The sequence below is a fragment of the Hemicordylus capensis genome, chromosome 3 (genome assembly GCF_027244095.1).
Source record: "Hemicordylus capensis ecotype Gifberg chromosome 3, rHemCap1.1.pri, whole genome shotgun sequence".
NCBI lineage: Eukaryota > Metazoa > Chordata > Lepidosauria > Squamata > Cordylidae > Hemicordylus > Hemicordylus capensis.
In genome coordinates this window covers 164,555,405-164,568,174 of record NC_069659.1, presented here as the reverse complement: position 1 = coordinate 164,568,174, position 12,770 = coordinate 164,555,405, and the positions used below count along the sequence as shown (strand labels likewise).

The 12,770-nt window shown below is 43.5% G+C and overlaps 1 protein-coding gene across 6 annotated transcripts in view; it reads right to left on the bottom strand.

Annotated features, from left to right (window-relative positions):
* Nucleotides 1-12,770, bottom strand: part of GPC6 (glypican 6) — a 1,119,686-nt gene that overhangs the window by 88,890 nt on the left and 1,018,026 nt on the right. For all 6 annotated transcript variants that reach the window (XM_053305384.1, XM_053305385.1, XM_053305387.1 and 3 more), the window contains one exon: nt 8,723-8,853. In XM_053305384.1, the coding sequence (XP_053161359.1) occupies nt 8,723-8,853 (131 nt within the window). The remainder of the gene's footprint in view (nt 1-8,722; nt 8,854-12,770) is intronic.

Below are 12,770 nucleotides of genomic sequence, written 5' to 3'. Positions count from 1 at the left end.
ACAGGATAGAATTGGCTTTCACCAAGGGCAAATGCACTTGATTTTTAAAAAGTTGGTTACTGGCAACTGAATGTGTGAACAAAATTCACTGAAAAGCATTGTGTCTGAAATATTATTTTCCTAAAGACGTGTGACCTGTTTTCTTCAGAGAACAGAATTTTATGGCAGCCATTCAGAACTGAGTTGGCTCCCACCTTTCCTTATGTCCATAATAATTCAAGACTTTTGGGGAAAATGTTTCAGTGTCTTTTCTGAGACTCATCAAACCAAGAAATGCTAAACAGATGCAAAGTACACCACGGTTAGATAAATGGCAATAGACTTCTCTCTGGATGGGAGAGAAGGTGGTGTTGGAGCGAAGACCCTGGCAGCATCAGGTCTCAGCTGTAATGTCTCATAGTGCCCACTGAGGCGGTTAGAGTCATGGATAAAGGTGCTGGACTCCGCTCCCTTTGTTCTTCCAGTGTTGGTTTCCATTTTGTTTTTCCAGAGATGACTGTTTGTTTTCGTCTCTCTCTTCAGCCATGAGCTACAGCTGAAATAAGCTGCAGGCTCTTTCACTTTTTGGGGTGATTTTTCTTTAAATAAATCCTGGTAGTTCTTCAATACTAAGACCTCTTGCTTTGCTGCTTTCTCACAAAACTGGTTTTGCTCTGCTATTTGGGGACTGAACTGCCATTCTTCCCTTACAAAGGGTTATGGGCCCAGAAGCCAGTAAATAAAGGAGAAAAGCCTAGAGATTTAAATAGAAAGCAAAACAAAGAGAAAAACTTTGAAAATGGAGGCAGCACAAGATTGAAAAGCTGCAAGGTCCTGAGTATGAGTTCTGATCTTTCAGGATGGAGATGCTCCTCAGGAGTCATAGATTTGGCAGTGTTCTGCACACCCAGCATCCTGCAGATGCAGTAAAGGAGCAGAAAGAATAGGACAGAGCAGATGAAAAGGCATCAGGAAAGAGTTGTTTGGTGGTGAGTGACCCAATCATAGTGCATCTAAGAGACAAAGAAAATACAAAGGATATGTGGGAAACTCTGAAGAGATTATATAAAAAGAAATCTGTGGTTTCCAAAGTGCACCTAATAAGAAAGCTGAGCAATAAAAGACTTAGAGAAGGAGAAAGTTTGTCCAAGCACAAAAATAAAATCTGAAGGGGAAGGGAGTTCCAGAGAAGTGGGGCAGCAACCGAAAAGGCCCTTTCATGGGTCCTAGCGCCTCGAACCTCTTGGAAATCAGGGACCAACAAAAGGGCCATTTTTGAAGAAGCTTTGTATGTGCCTACTCTAGAAACAAGTCTGATGTGTGTAAAATATGCTACAGAAAGGGGCTACAAAGTAAAATTTAAAGGGAGGCACTGTTTCATTATTCATAAACAGGAATTGATTATGAAAGCAGTTTTACAAGAGAATGGATTGTTTGGAGTAGAATGTGTGACTGAAAAGGCCAAAACTGTGAAGGAATGCACACACAAAGGTTGTCTGAATTTGTGGCATAGACGGTTAGGCCATAGAGATGCTAAAATGATATGTCTGGCTGAAAAATTGGATGTGGTAAAGGGTCTGAATCAAAGTGTGCATGCTGTATAAGAGCAAAGGCAATACGGCCTGTTTTTCTTGTACGCAAAGAAAGAGAAACACATCTTTTAGATCTGATTCATAGTGATGTTTGTGGACCTATGCAAGTTAATACGCCCGGAGGAAATAAATATGTTCTTACTTTCATTGATGACTCTTCTAGATACACATATATACCTGCTGAGTGAAAAGGGATAACTACTAGAAAGACTAAAAGAATATGTTGCAAGAGTGAGTAACAAGTTTGGGAGAAAGCCATAGATCTTCCACACTGATAATGGTGGTGAACACACTGGGAATGATGTCATAAGATTCCTAAAGGAGGAGGGCATTGAACACCAAAAGACTGTTGCTTATAGTCCAGAGAAAAGTGGAGTGGCAGAAAGAAAGAACCGTTCTCTTATGGAAATGATGAGATGCATGCTTGTAGATGCTGGTTTGGCTACTAAATTTTGGGGAGTGGCAGTAATGACTACTACTTACCTGCAAAACAGAAACACAGGAACAATGCCACATGAATTATGGCATGGCAACAAGCCCACTTTGAGTAATATAAGAGTGTTTGGATCTAAAGCATACACCTATATGCCAAGAGCCAAAAGGACCAAAGATCTGTAGATCTGAGGAAGGAGTACTTGTTGGCTATTCCATAGGATGTAAAGGATATAGGATTTTAGATCTTGCCACAGAAACAATTAAAATATGCAATGTAGCATACTTCAAAACTAAAAACCAACCACTAGTGAACTACCAAACTTAGAACCCTATTTTTAGTTGGAGAAAGAATCAAGGCAATGTGACCAAAAGGAAGGATCCACTGTAAGTTTTACACCTAGCAGCGATTCAGCAGAAGAAGATGCTGATAACAAAGGGTCCAGAGTTCAACATGACAAAATAAGGGAGTTCCGCCTAATAAATTTTCCTACATTGCAAAGGGAGAAACGTTTCAAGAACCAAACACATGGAAAGAAACTGATAATTTACCTGCAACAGAAGCACAAAACTGGAAGGAAGCTGTGAAAGAAGAAATGGAATCATTGCACAAAAACAACACATGGACACTCACAGAGCTACCTGAGGGAAGAAAGACTGTGGGGTGCAAGTGGATTTTTTCAATTAAGCACAATGCTGAAGGAGATGTGTAGCGTTACCAAGTGAGACTGGTGGCAAAGGGATTCTTGCAACTATATGGGGAAGGCTATGATGAGACATTTGCTCCTAAGGACACTCCTAAGCATTTGCTCCTAAGGACACAGTTAGGACACTCCTAAGCATTGCAGCAGCAAAGAAAATGCAAGTGGTTCAAATAGACATGAAAACTGCATTTCTTCATGGAGACATCAAAGAAGACATTTATATAGAGCAGCCTCCAGGATTTGTGGAACCTGGTGAAGAAAAACTTGTACGTAACCTGCAGAAAAGTATTTATGGACTAAAGCAGGCTGCAAGAGCCTGGAATGTCAAATTAAATCAGTTGCTAGTCAATGAGGGATTTACCCAAGGAAAGGCTGACCCCCACCTGTACTCAAGGCTCAAAGACAACAGATGGATGGATATATATATATATATATATATATATATATATATATATATATATATATACTTTTGTTGATGATCTGATAATTTGTTATGAAAATAAAGAGGACAGCCTTGAAATAATAAAGCACCTGAATAGTGAGACAGAAGTAAAAGAACCTGGGCCTGTTTCACACTATTTTGGGATACACATAGAGAGAGAAGAGGATGGAAGCTATTTGCTTAACCAAAACCAGAAAATAAATGATTTACTAGAGTATTTGGGACTTACAGAGGCCAAAGAAACAAGTACACCTATGGAAACAGGTTACCTAAAACAGAAGAAGGAGAGTGAACTTCTGCCAGACAACAGTGAGTACAGGACAGTGACTAGAAAACTTTTATATGTAGCTATGTATATGTGCGTATTTTATATGTACATGATCGGATATAGCTGCATCTGTGGGAATCTTGAGTAGGAAAGTAAGCACACCCAGCAAATATTACTGGACTGCAGTAAAGAGGGAGGTACCTAAAAGGGACAATCTATCTAAAATTAAAGTTGTCGGCTAGTAGTGGACTCAAATTAGTAGGTTATATGGATGCAGACTGGGCTGAGGATCAAACAGACCAGAAGTCAACCAGTGGTTATGTATTCTTTTATGGTGGTGGAGCAGTCAGTTGGCATAGCAGCAATCAATCAATAGTTGCTCTCTCATCTACTGAGGCAGAATATGTATCTGCCACTCGAGTAGGTCAAGAGGTGGCGTGGATGCACAAGCTCATGTCAGATTTCAACATAGGTGAACAAAAACCCACTGAGATGTTCGAGGATAGTCAAAGCTGCATCCAGATCTCACAAATGGAGAACACTAAATTCAGAACAAAACACATTGAAATGGAATACCATTATGTGTGGGATGCACAAGAAAAAGGACTTGTAAAATTGATGTATTGTCCAAGTGAACAAATGGTAGCAGATGTGCTAACTAAGCAATTTCCCAGGCATCGTTTCAAAACGAGAGAGAAGTTGGGACTTCTAGAATACAACACAAGCCGATGAGAAGGAGTGTTGGAGCTAGGATCCTGGCCGCATCAGCTCTCAGCTGCAATGTCTCATAGTGACCACTGGGGTTTTTTTAGGGTCATGGATAGAAGTGCTGCACTCCTCCTCTCTTTTTTCTTCCAGCATTAGTCTCCATTTTGTCTCTCCAGAGATGGTTGTTTGTTTTGGTCTCTCTCTTCAGTCATGAGCTACAGCTGAAATAAGCTCTTTCATATTTGTTTGTGACCTTTTCTTTATATATATATATCCTTGTAGTTCTTCAATACTAAAGAACTGTCTCAAGACCTCTTGCTTTGCTGTCTTCTCACAAAACTGGTTTTGCTCTGCTATTCAGGCACTGAACTGCCATTCTTCCCCTACAGGTGGAAGGATGAAACTCTTGAACTCAAGAGTGCATAAAACAATCCTGATCATCATGACTAGAAAGAGGCACATTGGTAGATTTCTTGTGGCCCCAAAGGAGACGACATTTGATATCATAATAGCCTCACTGTGGTTGATGTTATAGATGGATGAGACTAGCAGGCTGAACATGAAAAGGAGGATATTGATCCAATTGATTATGTTCACTGATGTGTCAAATTCTAGACAGAGCTCTGCAGAATGGAATACTGTTGTTAGATGTTATTACGGAGCATAATGCCACACTTCCGAATTGGTTTTAAATGAAGTTAAGTGGATGTTTCATTTAATCACCTTTTTCGTGTTATAATTTGGAAGGCAGTCACATATAGAAGATCTAGGTGATTCTAACATGTCACCAACTGGATCTGAATAAGCCCAGCTCAGGTATGGCTTGGAAGTATGCAGATCTTGAGTAATAACATTTGTCATATTCATTTACCATATCTGATACTAAGGGCCTATGATTCAGGCTACATAGATACTTCCATCTGACTTTAAGCTAGCAAGAGCTTGTCAGAAAAGGTTTTGCTAAAATGCAAGACTTGCAGGAAGCTGAAACCTGGGGACCTGCATCTAATGAACAAAGCCACTGGACTCTCCTACATAGAGACTTGGACAAGACTCACTAAACATCTTGGCTCACAAACCGCACCAAACATTCACAGAACATTGTGCAGTATGTGAGCCCTTGTGTCTGAATTCTGTTGTCAGGACTTGAGTCTGGAGAAGGTGTGGGACTGGTGAACTTAAGATGTCAGGTGGGGATCAACCTATGAGCTACCATAAAGTCTGATTAAAGGAGAGAACTGCAGGACCAGAGAAAGAATCCTCTGTGCACTAATCAGCCAGGGTGGGTGAGGTATTTTCTCACCTCTATAAAGACCTGCAGGCCAAGCTTGTTCACAAGTTTGAGCAACAAAGAGACCCACTGTTGCTGACTTCAGAACACCTTTGTCTTGCCCTCAGTTGCATTGCAACCATTAGACATTAGATCACCCCTCCATGTATCCTAGTTACCACTGCTGTGACTTCCCCTGGTTGTGTTCCCCTCCTTTGGTTCTTTAGACTCTCCATTCTTCATCTTATCCAGACTGCTGCGACTGCCTGAAGCTGTCTGTAGTCAGATGTAAGCCATGTTATGGCTTTTGTTCTGTGTACAAAATTGAGTTGTAGTTGCCCGGTCAGCAGCATACCTTAAACTTCTCCTGAAAAGAAGCAAGTTGGCTGTCAGGATGAAATATAATGGAGGCAGCCATGAATACAGGTGGATTTTCTTGAAGTGAATCTCATAGTAAGATGATAAGATTGTTGAGTGACAGGTGAATGCATACTTTCTCTTGTCCCGGAATAAAAATTAGACTATCAGGTGCCATCATGTTACGCTAATCTATGTTTCTTAATGTACATGGCAGAGCATCAGCTCCAAGAGCAGATATGTTGAGAGAAACTTTTCATTAAGATAAGACAAGCTGTGAGACACATTCTATATTACATATTCAGAAAGAAGGGATATATTTCTGGGATTTTTGAGGGTAAAGCACCTCTGATTTATAGTGGGGGAGGGGATCTTCTTGTAGATTCATATTCAGTGATACCAAAATACATACACCCCGAGCCACATTTTGTGGAAAATCATTAAAGAGCTACAATTTGCTCTAGTGGTGGAGGGAGACCAGCAGTGGCCTGGGTTCAGCCCACTGCTGTGGCCCCCCTAGCCCCACACACTGTGCCAGATGTCACTGACATCAGATGTAGGTGGTGAAGGTTAGTCACCCTCCTATGTCTGACGCCAGATGCAGGGCCATGGTTTAGCTCACAAATGGGGCCATGCAGTCCTGTTTGCGAGCAAAATCAGCACAGCCCAATTGGCAAGCAAGATCAGCCAGCACCGCATTTGCAGCATGTCCGGGAATGGCTGATTTCCCCCAAAAAGGGTTTCAAAAGTTTGTGAGATAAACCACAGCCCCCGTGTCTGGTGTCAGATGCAGGGGGCATGGCTGGGGCATGAGGTGTGGCCCCTTTGAACCCGTTAGCCAATGGTGGGTCTACCCTGATTTGCTTTCAAATTTGGGATTAACCTCCCAATTCTTGGACATTGCAAAATCGTATCCCAGATTAACGTTTATTGAAGTGGGCTTTCTCTTCCCCATTCAAATTTTGTTGTAAATGCCTTCATAAACTTACTTTCATTATTAAACTGGTCTGCAGAGGTGTTTTCAGACCACAATTGTGATTACTGGAATTCGTAGGCTATAGGTTAAAGTTATTTCCACATTTTTACAAAATGTGTAAAGCACACTGAAAGACCTATGCAGTGCAGTGATAAAATATGGAATTTGGGGTGAAGAAAACCAAGTTAAGCCATAAAGGTTACTTGGGTGGCCTCAAGGAATTCACTATCTCACCATATCCTACATCATAAGGTTATTGTGGAGATAAAATTGACATGGCCCTCAGTTCTCTGGAAGAAGGAGGAATACAAATAAGATACATAATTCTGATTTTTTAAAAAATAATATATTGGGGTCCCACTCTAGGATCCAGTTTCTGATAGGCTGAGGGAGATGTGAGGCAAAGGCAGAATTCAGGGAAAGGTGAAGGCCATTCATAGCTGCCAAAAAGCAGTAATGTCAAAACTTTCTGATTGTCTGACCAGTGAACAAGGCTGGCCCAAAAGTCTTGGCATAACCACTTGACTCACTCTAGCCAATTGGTTGTAAGAAGCTTCCTTAGTTGGGGTAGTACTTTCCCTGTGGTTCCCTTCTTTGGCCTGTGTCAGGGGCACACCTACTTTGGGGGACCTCCTGCCACACCAAACCTCATTTTTTTTAAATTTTCAGCTGCTGCTTAGCCAAGGGGTGGCTGCTGGGGGGCGGGTGATATGAGCAGTCCCACCCCTCGGCCGGAGCAAGTGCTGGGCCTGTCCATTCAGCCCAGCGACTCTTACTAACTGTGAGGTGTGCCTGCACAGTTGAGAGAGATTAGGGGTGTGCACGGAACCGCACAGCTGCGGTTCGGCACTGTGGAGGGGGTTCCTTTAAGGGCAGGGAGGGTTTACTTACCCCTCCCGCCGCTTTGCCCCCTCCAGCGCCCGCAGTTACTGTAGAAATTGGGGCGGCAGGATACCTCACGATGCGCCCACGATGCGATGGGTAGACCGGGCCTCCGATCGCTGGAGGCCCAGTCTACCCGCCGGGATGAGGCCGGCCTACCCGGCCTCGTCCCGGGGGGTAGACTGGGCCTCCGGCAATCGGAGGCCCGGTCTACCCGTCACGTTGGGGAGACATGAAGCTCGCGTGCCGCGTGCGCGTGCGCAGAAGGCTTGTTGCAGCCTTTTGCAATGAGGAGGAGGCAGAAGGGGTGGCGGGGAGGTATCCTGCCGCCCCAATTTCTACAGTAACTGCGGGCGCTGGAGGGGGCAAAGTGGCGGGAGGGGTAAGTAAACCCTCTCCGCCCTTAAAGGGACCCCCTCCACCTGGACCGGACCGGCCAGGTCCGAACCGGTCCGGACAGTCCGGAGGCCTTTACAATGGCCTCCGGATCGGTCTGGACCCATCACTAAGAGAGATCATTGCAAGCCCGGGCAGCCACCCCTTGGCTGCGCAGTGGCTGAATTTAAAAAAAAACACACACACAGAGGTTTGGCATGGCAGGGCAGGCGCGGGGTGGCTGCAGGCTTGGACTGGCCCACAGGGCAAAAGGGCATATTCCCCGTGCACCCCACCTATGGGGCACCCCTGCACCCCAACTCCCATCCTTAATGACCCATTCTGCTCAAAACCTAGCACCATCCCCACATACATTCCACCGCCCTCTCAGTGCCCCCAGTCCAGCCCGGGGTGGCTGCAGGAGGCCCCCTGGCCATTTGGAGCCCCCCCCCAGACCTTGGAGGCCATGGACTGGGGTCCCAAGGTCCAGGGGTTAGAGCACCTCTGGCCAGTGTTAGGTAGTGGTGCAAAGGCTGAAACCTCTTGAGCTGCCCATTCAAGGCCTACTGCAGACTCGTCCCCGACCCATTCCACTCCATACACAGGACCAGCAAAGTCAGAAAGTGAAGAATTTAGCAGAATGTTACAGGCAACAAAAAAAAGTTTCTAAAGAAACCAAGCCACTGTTCAATTTGTTACCTAGCTGAAATATTTTGTAAGAAACACATGCTCTGTACCTTTGCTGATATTTGTATACTATTTTCTTGCATGTTCATGATGGCTTCAGAAATCTTGACATCAATAGGATCCAAAACTGATTCAATGTTGAATGGTCCCTCTAATCTGTCTGCTACCAGAAGCATAGCATCTGTTAAAAGACAAAGCAGCCAGCCAGCCATCAGACAATGAGCAACTGGAGACTTTAGATAAAACAATCCTTCCATGGTACAGTACAGTGTATCCTGCCATAGATAACTCAGTTTTAAGGTCTTGTCTTGTGGAGAGACATGGCAACCAGGTGAAATGAGTCCCACTGAGAAATGAAGCATCACTGCTCAGTGGAAATCCACATCATTGGTGATAGCACAGTCTATTGGGTGCTGGACTAGAATACAGAACTCTGCATATCTAAGTGTGTGAGTGTATGTATACATGGTGGGCGTAAACATGAGTGTGAGTGTGTGTGTTTGTGTGTGTGTGATTTCTTGGCTCTCTGTGTTGAATGTGTATCCAAATATAAAGTGAGCAAGTATCATGATCTTCTAAAGTGTGATCCGTGGCATGTGCTTAACTTCAATGCACAATGATGGTCTGTGTGGCCTGCAGGGAGGATGCCACCCCACCCTCACTCCTGTTTGTTCCTGGGACCTGGATTGTCTTTTCAGAAATGACCTCAATATTTTCACAAACTGGGGACAATGACAACAAGCAAAGGCGCTTTATCTATTATCAAAGGTCCAGCTGCAGTAGCCAGAAGGAGGTTGAAAACTTTCCCTGCAAAAGCAATCTCATGTCATACTTATCAAGGGAAGTGGGGGGCGGGGCGGGTAGGCAGCAGAGAGTTTAACATTTTCATTAATAATGGATGCCATATACTGTTGCCTTATGCAGCAGAGGAGAGAACGTCCCTTTTATCTTGACACCTGCAACAGATAATTTGCTAGACAATTCTTACATAGACTTATCCATCATAAAAATGAAAGCTGATCGAAATGAACCCTTGGGGTATATTCTGGAGTTTTGCACAAGACGGTGAAAACTTTGATGTGATATACTGGGATCTTATAATTAAAGCAGCTGTTCGTTCTGACCCTGAGGACCCCATTTCCTTGCAATACAAACCGGGGATAAATATTGGCTTCCTGCCATGACGTACAGGTACAAGCCATGTTTTATGCTTGGTGCTTTTTACAAAATGCAACTGGATGTTGTCTGTCGGGTGATATATTTTATGGTTCTGCTGGGGTGATGGAAGCACATTTGTCTAATTACATGGCGCCATATTCAGGGTGTTACAGAATGTACAATAATAATAGGGTAGTGATGTATTTGCTAGTGTATTTACAGTACACCTTTGACTGTCTTAGACACTGCCAGCCGATCCATCATGCGACAGAAAATATTCTCTTGCACTCTGACCTCAAAGTGTGTTCAGATGGTGCTCTTTTTTCCCTGTCTGAAAAGAACATTTTTCTCCTCAAAATGTAGAATTCCCTTTAACCTCTAGACTAGACTGACAGCAAGATTCTACTCTGTATTTCAGAACTTTTTGCTTAACCATCTTTTATAGAAATGTTGCAGAAGTTTGCAACCCTTACGGTTTGACTCAATACAATGGAATGTTTGAAAACTTTCATGGAACAACCAGCAACACTGTGAAACTTCCTGATTGCTCCAGCTACATTACTCCTGGGGCAGAGAAACATCTGCCCCATTCCCTTCTTCTGTAAGAACTATTTAATAAAAAGGATTATCTCTGGTTCTGTTTTCCCAGAATGGTGTGGGAGGGCAGATTCTGGCTATAGGACCATAAACACTTCCAATGTTTTTGATAATGCAAGTTGGCTGCCAGGCACTATCAGGTGGAAAGGTTCAGGCCCAGCACAGGGCTTTGCCTCAGGTCCCACCACATGTGACTGTGGCCTTGTGGGGGTGAGATTTTATTTGGAAGAGATCTGCGGCCTGCCCTGCATTCTTCTAAGAATAGGGAGGAAAACATGACATCAAAACAGTCTAAAAAAGCTTCCTGCTCAGTTTTAAAATGCAGATCTAGATGCAGGGTTTTCAGAAATGTAAAAGAGCTCAGCTACACATTTCTAACCTAGTTAATAGGTAGCTTCATAATGTAGATTGTCACAATTATTTTGTGCCTTTCCTGTGAAATGCAGCAACTTATCACCTTTATGCAACAAAGAAATCACAGGCTATTTGTCTTTCTTTTCTTTTCTTTCTTCTCAACTCAGTGCAGATTTCATGACTGGTAAATCACGGTATGGCATTTCTCCTCTTGGAAGAAAATGGATGAAGCCTCATAGCATTGACTTATTATACTTGTGGAGGATTGGAGATATTTTAATGGGAGAGTGTAAAACTAATGCTAAATTATAGAGCATCTTTGAGTATACTGGGACCCAAGCCAGCTTCATGTCGGTTGGATTTGAGAAAGAAAATATTGTGGAAAGGAAGCCTTTTGCATCTAGCATATCATTCTTTCTTCTAAAATAATACATATGCCCCTAGTGTGGCAGTAAGGAGGCATATTTATTGGTGGACTGGAGTCAGGGTGTACACAGGTTCCATGTGAGCTAGCACCCAATGTAAAGGGTTCTTAATCTATGCCCTCCACACCATCTTGCTCCACAGCATTTGCACATAAACTGAGTTTTCTTCTGGGCCATAGAATGCTGCTGTGAAATCTGCTGCTGTAACCTTTTGAATGAGACACCAGGGCATTTACTAGGAAAAGCAGTAAGTGTTCTCCTTCTTCTGCATCCAGCATCTAGTTCAGATCACAACAATGGTGTTCATTTTGGGGTCAGCTTTCTAAACAGAAGGCTATCTTGCCTATATTACTGTAGTCCAGATATGATGCATGGCATAGGAAGCCATTTCAGCTTTTTCTAGCTGTAAGGTGGGCTACAAGTGAATGAATAAATCATAAATAATGAAGAATAAATGATCCCACCAAATGTAAGCACTTTGAAATCCATTGTTCCCAATTTTGCTCTAATGAGGCTTAAGTACATTTAAGCCTCATTTAGGATTTTGCCCTCACTATTCACGTTTTCGCTTATGTGCTGTTTTTGACCTTCTAAGCCCTTAGCAGTTTGGGCCCTGGATACCTGAGGGACTGCCGGCTCTCAACATACAGGTGAAACTCGGAAATTAGAATATCGTGCAAAAGTATACAGTGTACTGTGCTTGATTGGCCAGCAAACTCGCCTGACCTGACCCCATAGAGAATCTATGGGGCATTGCCAAGAGAAGGATGAGAGACATGAGACCAAACAATGCAGAAGAGCTGAAGGCCGCTAATGAAGCATCCTGGTCTTCCATAACACCTCATCAGTGCCACAGGCTGATAGCATCCATGCCACGCCGCATTGAGGCAGTAATTGCTGCAAAAGGGGCCCAAACCAAGTACTGAATACATATGCATGCTTATACTTTTCAGAGGTCCGATATTGTTCTATTCTTCAATCCTTGTCTTCTTGGTTCCATGTAATATTCTAAGTTTCTGGGATTGTGGATTTGGGGTTTTCATGAGCTGTACGCCATGATCATCACAATTATAACAAATTAAGGCTTGACTTATCTCGCTTTGCATGTAATGCGTCTGTCTCATATATCAGTTTCACCTTTTAATTTGCATTACTGAAATTAATGGACTTTTGCACGATATTCTAATTTTCCAAGTTTCACCTGTAGGTACCACTGTTTTGAGGTCGTTCATCTCAAGAAATGGATGCAGCTGGCGTATCAGCTGAAGCTGACAGAAAGCCCCTCTGGCCTTAGATACCAGGGAGAGGTGTGGATCCAGAAGTACTCCCTTAAAGGTGCCTCTAACTGCCCCTCTGGCATTGCTCGCACCGCTGCATTGCCCGCATCCGGCCTCTACTGCTAGTCTGGAGTGCAAGCTCCACACTCAGTGTAACTAGCTAGTGAGTGCAAGTTCAGCACTAGTCAGGGTAGCAACCAAAAGGTTTTGTTTGAACTTCCATCTTTGTATTCCTTAATTTTGCAGAGCTTATCATCTGTGGCAAATAGCAGTGGCGGGCTCCTCCC